Raw genomic sequence first — 8,847 nt, 5'->3', positions numbered from 1 at the left:
AACTCACTCTGTAGACCAGGCTGGCCTCGAACTCAGAAATCCACCTGCCTCTGCCTCCCGAGTGCTGGGATTAAAGGCGTGCGCCACCACAACCGGCTTTAAATTTTTATATGTATTGGTGTTTTGCCAGCATTAATGTCTGGGTACTAAACATATGTGCAGTGCTCATGAGGGCCAGAAGAGGGCAACAAATACTCTGGAATTGAAGTTAACAAGATGGTGGTGAGCTATCTTGTGGGTGCTGGGAACTGAACTCAAATCTTCCATAAGAGCAGCCAGAGCTCTTAACTGTTATCCATCTCTCCAGCCCCCAATCCCCACCTGCCCTCATTCCCCTTTTTAAATCTTGCTTTTTTGTTTCTTTTGGATGTGTAGCTTAACTCAGGTATGCCTCAAACTTGTGCAGTAGTTGAAGGCCTTGATGTTCTAAAATTCTTCCCATTACCTTTTTAATTTTAAAACCTGTACTTGTATATGTCTGTGTCTGAGTGTGTGTGTGTGTGCGCGTGTGTGCACATGTGCATAGTCCAGGTGCATGCATGAGCCGGTGAGTATCAGAAGGTGACACTGGATCCTCTGGAACTTGAGTCACAGGGCAATGTGAGCTGCCATATAGGGAGCTGAAAACCTGAACCTGTGTCCTCCACAAGAGCAGGAAGCAGCTTAAGTGCTAAGCCATCTCTTCAGCCTCTGGACTCTACCTCCTGAATGCTCAAATTCCAGGCCTACATCACTACGGCCAGCTTCTGGGTCTAATTTAGGGTCTATTTTAAATTTTTTTAAATTAAATTTTTATGGGCTGGGGAGTTGTGGCACATGCCTTTAATCTCAGCAGAGGGAGGCAGAAGCAGGCTGATCTCTATGAGTTTGAGACCAGCCTGGTCTACAGAGGGAGTTCGGGGACAGCCAGGGATACACAGAGAAACCCTGTCTTGAAAACACCAAAATAGCTAATTAAAAAATAAGTTACATTATATTTAGAATATATGTGTGCATATGTGTGTGTGTGTACACCTATTACACACATGTGGAAGCCCAAGAACAACGTTCACAAGTTAGTTCTCTCCTTTACCCACGTGGGTTCCCTGCACTGAACTCAGTTCACAGGCTCTGTGGCAGGAAATACCTTTTATCTGCTGAGTGTGAAACCCTGACAGTTCTGGAACTCTATTTGTAGAGGAGATATTGGACTCACACTCACAGAGATCTACCTTCCTCTGTCTCAAATACTAGGATTAAAATCGTGAGAAAGCCTGGCTATTAAGATCTCCTTGAAAAGGAAGAGAATCTTACAGCATCATGGAAGCTCTCTGGCCTCCAGAGCCAAGTCTGCTATTTACTATAAATGGCCTAGTGAGCCAGTAGTACAGGCCAGGCTCCGAGGGAGCTGCCCTGCTGCAGATGAGAGCCAGAGCATGTAGTCAGCAAGACTGAACCTTAGCACTCAGGAGACAGAGACAGGAGGATCTTTATGAGTTTGAGGCCATCCTACTCTACATAGTGAGTTCTAGGACAGCCTGCCTTATACAAACAAAACAAAAATCTAAGCGTGGTAGCACAGGCCTTTAATACTAGTACCAGGGAGGCAGAGGCAGATGAATTTCTGTGAGTTCAAGGTTAGCATGGTCTACACAGCAAGATTCAGGACAGCCAGGGCTACACAGAAACCCTAAAACAAAAAGCTAGGATGGAGACTGGGGTTAATAGTTTGAACAAATATGCTTCTTTCTGCTCCAAACTGTACTCCATCGTTCTGGGATAGGTTTTAAACAGGGCAGAAATCTTTTCTTTACTTTGATTTGGGGACAGGATCTTATTATATAGCTTAGGTTGGCCTCCAACTCAATAGTCTCTTACCTCTGTTTCCTGAGTGCTAGGGTCACATGCATGTGCTACCACACCTGTTTTCTACATCTTAAAGAGGAGATATAATGGGCAGGAGAGATGGCTGAGTAGTTAAGAGCACTGACTGCTCTTTCAGAGGACCTGATTCAATTTCCAGCAACCACATGATGGCTCACAACCATCTGTAATGAGATCTGACGCCTTCTTCTGGAGTGTCTGAAGATAGCTACAATGTACTCATATATATAAAATAAATAATAAATAAATCTTTAAAAACTGAGATATAAAATTTTTTAGTATGTTTGTTTTTTAAGAAGGGCCTTGCAATGTTAGCTTTGACCTTGCCAAACCACCTGTGAATTCATGCCCCTCCCTATTCAGTGCTAAGACTCTCCATTTTAAACTGGGTGGATTTTAGTATGTCCAGGCCAACTACTCCATTCATCCTACATCCGGCACCACCATCCGTCAACAAACCATTAGCCCAGAAGAACCTCTACATCTATTTGCTGGCCCCTCCCACTCCCCTTTTCTCCCAGACCCCAGAGCCTATCTTGTTTCTACTCTCAGTCTCTACAGGAAGGCCTATTCCTGATGTTTGGCAAGCATCTTAACATTCAATTCTGTACAGATCAACATTTCATCACATGTAAGAAGACTTCACACTTACATCTTCAGATTTCAGCACTTCAGCCCTTTCCACATAGACCAGCTGGCAGACGTCATCTTCGATTGAGTTGAACTGGCGGCCATTGCACGCCATGTAGAAACTGTCCGCATCAGCCTGTGCATACCATAGGGAGAGGGGAAAATAAAGGCTGGTCATGGAAGATGCACTCTCCATTCCCACATCCCCACACATTTGCAATCAGAGGAGAAGGCAAAAGGCAGTGCCATGTGCTGAGCAGAGAACATTCAACCTGCCATCTGTCTACAAGTTTCTGGACAGTTCTTTCCCCAGTAGTCATTATTTTTGTGGCACTTGGAAGAAGACACATACTTCTTAAAATTCTGGAACTAAATTGTAACTGTCACACAAAAATTGGAAAAAATGGGGGCGGGGGTGCAGAGGCTAAGGGTGAAGAGATGGCTCAGAGGTTAAGAGCATTGACTGCTCTTCCAGAGGTCCTGAGTTCAATTCCCAGAAACCACATGGTGGCTCAGAACCATCTGAAATGGGGTCTGATGCCCTCTTCTGGTGTGCCTACAACTACAATGTACTCACATACATATAATAAATAAATAAAGACATACAAGCATACATACATACATGATGCCCTTAAAGAACCATCATTCATTTGAGGAAAAGAAAAAAGAAAAAAAGAAAGTTGGGCATCCTTCTACAGGCCTTTAATCTCAGCACTTGGGAGGCAGAGGCAGGCGGATCTCTGAGTTCAAGATCATCCTGTTGTACAGAGTGAGTTCCAAGACATCCAGGGAACACAGAGAAACCCTGTCTCAGAAAAACCAAACCAAACTTATCATCTTGTTAAAGAATAAGGAACAGTACGTATGAAAAGCCAGCTCGTCTTCAGTTGACTGAGGAAGCACTCCACACCAATCACCTGTCAGGATGCCTCGGCAGATCAAGGTGTCCTACACTGGGGCTTTTAAGAGCACTGCCTGCTCTCCCTAAGATCCAGGGCTCAGCTCCGCATGTGGCAGTTCACAACCCAGACTAACCAGCCTTCAACACTGAGCTGCTCTTTCATGGTGGACATAAATTGGAATAGACATGGAGAAGGTAACGGTAAACCAACACTGGATCAGGCTTAGTGTAAAGCAACAAGACGACTCCAGTGTTAAACTCAGTTTGTCCCAGCAGGGGCATCAGACTAAACAAAGGAAGGCCGCCTGCTTCAGCACTACTCATGCTGATGAGCTGCTTAGGGGATGGGGACAGCTTCCTCAAAAACAAAACTGTTTTCTCTTCCATCAAGGCTGTTCCACCAAAGCATCCTACCTGCCTCTCCTTCTCAGGCCCTCAATCTCAAAGCCACAGTACAACAGTTTCTGATTCCATTCCAGTCATGTAAGCTCATAGATTTACATTTATTTTTATGTGTAAGGGTGTTTTGCCTGTACGTGTGTGTACCGCATGCATGCAGTGCCTGAGGAGGCCAGAAGAGGGCGTCTGATCCCCATCAAGTGTGGTTACAGTTATGACTGCCAATTGGTTGGTCAGAGACTGTACTAAGATCCCCTCCAAGAGCAGCCAGCACTCTTGATTGCTGAGCCATCTCTCCAGACCTGCACTTTGGATTTTTGCTTATTTATGCTTTCTTCACATAAGCCTACTGGTTAAACTCAGCCCCAAGAAGGGCGGTCAATCCTGATGTAGTTTGACTGAAGGGGCAGTGAATTTTAAGTTCACGTATGTAGAGCTGGCTGTGGGACAATGAAGAGGCCTCCCCATCCTCCAGTGTCCCCAGAGACATTACTGGATGAAGAGAAAAATCTCACAGGCTGAGGTGCTTACTAAGGAAGGAGCCAGGCTGGGCTCAACTTCTACAGCACAAGACACTGACTAAGGCTGCTGAACAAACAGAGGCCTCCTTGGATCATGAGATGTGTTAAGCGCTCACCAAATAACAGGACTCATCACAGAAAGGACAGGTAGGAGACTAAACCCAACCTACACTGTGCACATTATATTTGTGAGGGAACTGTTCATCTGTATCAAAGACATGTACTTTTGAGGCTGGTTTTAAGTCAGCCTGGTCTACAGAGTGAATTCTAAAATAGCCAGGGATAGACAGAGAAACTGTCTGGAGAAAGAAAGAAAGAAAGAAAGAAAGAGGAGAGGAGGGGAGGGATAGGGAAAGGAGGGAGGGGGAGGGAGGGGAGGGGAAGTAGAGGGGAAGAAGGGAGGGGAGGCAGAGGGGAAAGGAAGGGAAGGGAGGGGAGAGGAAGGGGGAGGAAGGGAAGGGTCGAGTCTGAGGGGCAGGGGCTGGAGACATGGTTCAGTGTAAAGAGCACTTGCTCTGTCAGAGGACCCAGGTTTGATTCCCAGCACCTGCATGGTGCTCACAACCATCCTTAACTTCAGTGGTTGGGGTCAGATGCACTCTTCGGAGCTCCAAGAACACGCACACATTACAGTATATGACGTACCCACAGGCAAAACACTCATACACAGAAAAGTAAACACTGCTTTAGGGCAGTTTTAATGACCTCAGGAGACCTTGTCCTGAGAGACTAAATGCTAGAATTATAAACAACCAGAAATTTAAAGAATGCCAACTTCAGGTTTTGTTTAATTTGTTGTTCAACTCTGAGAGGAACAACCCATTATGATCAGAGCTTCCTCTGCCAGACTTGTCACAGATAGCTGCAGAGCTGAGTGTGTTTTTACTGTTTGTTTCTTTGTTTCAAGACAGGGTTTCTCTGTGTAGCCCTGGCTGTCCTGGAACTCAAGAAATCCGCCTGCCTCTGCCTCCCAAGTGCTGGGATGAAAGGTGTGTACCAGCACTGGCCAGCTGGGCTCTCCATGCTTTTATGTTTAAGAGGACCAGAATCCCAGGCAGTCCTGCATAAGCACACGAGGGAGGCCCCTACCGTGACCCAGCCATTTTGGTTTTCATGTTCTGATGATGACTTACAAATTCCTTCCTCAAAGACTAGATTTCCTCAAGGTCATATTATCAATCTATGACTTTTCCCAAACCTCCAAAGAAAGCTGAGAGGGCAGGGGCCAGCAAGATGATGCAAAAAGTAAAGGCACTTGCCACCAAGCCTGACAGCCCTGGTTTTGTAGTGAGAATTTTGGTTTTTCAAAAAACCCAGTTATGTTCTGTGAATGATTTTGTTGTAATCCCAGGTGTGGGATATGGGGCTGCTTCAGACTGCCCACAGCCGTTAACTCCGAATGTTTCCTGTGCTAGGAGGGGCTTGATTTTTGCCAGCTGAAGACAGTTTACATTTGGGACTCTGGAGAGGGTGTAAATGGGAAAGACTCAGGAAGGCCTGTGGTGGCTGCCGCCCCGCCTGCTGCAGGGCTTGTTACTGCTGGATTGCTGGCTGGAGATATTCTGACCACAAAGACTGGACTTGGCCCAGGGAACTCTTGTCAGCAGGAAGTAGGCTCCTTAGGTCTACACCCGCTTTCCCCTCTAACCTTTCTCTACTACATAGTATTGGAAGGAAGGGGCGGTGTTGGAAGGGATTGGGGTGGAAGGGACTGCTACCAACACACAAGAAAGTAAACGCAGGCAGTTAGGGCCAACAGCGATTACAGGACACTAACAAGACTTCTGAGTTCTCAGGGAAAGACAGGAGAACACCGAAAGCTGCCTTTATATGGACTCAGGCTACAATCTTCACAGGATGCTTCTGACCTAACTTTGGGAAGTGACTAGCTGGGTCCTATGTGTATACCTGTTCTGTGGGTCCCTTCAACACAGTTCTGAGTATAAGAGTGCACTGCTGTCGTCGAGTGGTGGTGGCACACGCCTTTAATCTTAGCACTTGGGAGGCAGATGCAGATGGATCTCTGTGAGTTCGGGGCCAGCCTGGTCTACACAGTAAATTCCAGGACAGCCAGGACTGTTACATAGAGAAACCCTGTCTTGAAAAACCCAAACCAAAAGGAAAGAGTACTAAGTCGTCCATTTGACTTTACAAAGCACCCTACCACTAGCAATATTAAAAATGTGTTTTGAGAGCTGGACAGATGGCTCAGTGGTTAATAGCACTGGCTGCTCTTTCAAAAGACCCAGTTGTAGTTCAACAACACATGGCTCACAGCAACAACACATGGCTCCAGACAAATGCGGCACCCTTTCCTGACCTCCATGGACACTACACACAAATGGCGCACAGACATACATGCAAGTGCATGGAAAATTAAAATGTTTTTGTGTTTTGAGAGCCCCAGCTGTCCTGTCCCTAAGCAGATCAGGCTAGCCTCAGACTCAACAAGAGATATCTCTCTGCCTTTGCTTCCTTCCTGAGTACTAGGATTAAAGGCATGTGTCACCATGCCCCATAAAATAAGTCCTAAAAAATTAAAAACACAAAAGCCAAGGTGTTCAACTCTGCTGTAGACCCAGATTCAGAAGTTGACACTCAGGTCAGAAATAGACCTCACCCCTGACTGACAGGACGTCTCCTGAGGTGGTGCTCCAGAGACATGGGCCAGCAGCTCCCTAAGTGGTCAGACTCGGTGATTCCAGTTAGTGCCAAGAACAGCGAGAACATCAAAGGCCCCGTGACACTAGCTTGGTCCTCACAGTCCTGCCTGCAGCCAGACTCTTGGCTGGTGTCCCCTGGAGGCAGGAGGGTTCTGAGTCTTTGTTTCAAAGGTGAGGAAATTGGCGGCCGAGAGGTTAGTGATTAGTCACACCGCTAGACATTAATCACCAAGATGGAGAAGGCCATTTCTCAGAGCTAGAACTGGGACACAGGAGTGGTGAGGGGACAGCCATTGTTTTTAAGTCACTAGTAACAGCAATACTTTATAGTGTCTACACTATACCAGGGATTAACAAGTACCATGAAGGATAAGGCACAGAACTAAATTATAAACTGTCTAAGAACATAATAAGCCCAAATTTGGCATTCAAGTCCATGCCTATAATCCCAGGTCAGACGGCTGAGATGAGGACTATGTCTGAGAGTTCAAGGCTAGCCTGGGATAAATAAGGAAATCCACAGTATAAAACACAGATGAGAACTTGTCAGAAAGAAAAGAAAGTATCTTTAAATATTACATATGGAGATGTGGGATGGGAGTACATATCTTTAAGCCAAACACTTTGGAGGCAGAGCCGAGCAGATCTCTGTGCCTGAGGCCAGCCTGGCAGAAGTGGCTAATTCCAATCCAGCCAGAAATACTTAGTAAATCACTGCCGTGAAAAAAAAGATTACGTGGGATGGCTCAGCAAGTGAAGGCGTCCACTACCAAGCCTCACAGGCTGAGACTCACATGGTAGAAAAAGCAAATCAACTCCTGAAAGTTGTCTTCTGATCTACACGTGAGCACAACATACATACGCATACAAAATGAATAAGTGGTGTGTAACTTGTAAAAGTTGTATGCAGGGGCCAGTGAGATGGCTTGGTGGGTAAAGTCACTTGCCCCAAGCCTAATATCGTGAACCCAATCCCTGTAGCTTACATGGAGAAGAGCGAGAACTCCTGCAAGCTGCCCTCCCTGACCACACACATAACACACACATATCACTGAACACCCACCACCGCCGTCCACCCTGCATTCCTGGACAAGGAAGTCTGTGTCACGAGTTCCCTTCACCCACAAACCTTAGGAACCCATTAGAGTGGCAAGAACAAATGATCTGTCAAAACACCAATTTGTCAACTAGCAGGATGGGACACTTGATCTGGAGGAAACCATTGACCACGGAGCTGAGAGAAGTTAGTTTTCCACAAATTGTAGTCATGGTAGTCCTAGAACTCATTCTGTAGACCAGTGTACCCTCAAACTCAGAAACTGCCTGTCTCTGCCTCTGTAGTGGTGGGATTAAAGGCTTGTGCCGCCATCACCACCTGGCTAACATGGTCAAAGTTCAATGGACAAATATCACAGGATATAAAAACATAGAAAAAAAAGCTTGAGTAAATCCAAAGCTGGGACAGTCCCTCGGGGACATGAGTAAAACTCACCTCATGCTATGTTTCTATATAAACACACATGCTCTTAAGAACCAACATGCTTACAGCAGTACAAGGAAGGGAGGAAATGACACAGCCTTCCTAATTCAAAACTGTACAAGCCATTTCAGGTCTAAGAACACCTCTGTTCTTTCAGGGCATCTGTTGGTGTCTGTATTGTCAATCATTCTTAACACTTCAATATTCCACCAATCAACACCAACGTTTAAAAAAAAAAAGCAAAAACTGAAGCCAGCTATGGTAGCACACTCCTTTGATCCGAATGCCATCTCTGTGAGTTAGAGGCTAGCCTGGTCTACAGAGTTAGTTCAGGGACACCTAGGGCCTCATTGAGAAACCCTGTCTTGGAATTTAAAAAAAAAAAAAAAC

The 8,847-nt window shown here is 45.8% G+C and overlaps 1 protein-coding gene across 2 annotated transcripts in view; it reads right to left on the bottom strand.

Moving 5' to 3' along the window:
• Positions 1-8,847, bottom strand: part of Brap (BRCA1 associated protein) — a 27,846-nt gene that overhangs the window by 12,682 nt on the left and 6,317 nt on the right. For both annotated transcript variants that reach the window (XM_021162535.2, XM_021162536.2), the window contains exon 5: positions 2,516-2,629. In XM_021162535.2, the coding sequence (XP_021018194.1) occupies positions 2,516-2,629 (114 nt within the window). The remainder of the gene's footprint in view (positions 1-2,515; positions 2,630-8,847) is intronic.

Source organism: Mus caroli, chromosome 5, assembly GCF_900094665.2.
Source record: "Mus caroli chromosome 5, CAROLI_EIJ_v1.1, whole genome shotgun sequence".
Taxonomy (NCBI): Eukaryota; Metazoa; Chordata; class Mammalia; order Rodentia; family Muridae; genus Mus; species Mus caroli.
The sequence above is the reverse complement of the archived record's forward strand: the minus strand, read 5'-3'. Positions and strand labels throughout refer to the sequence as shown.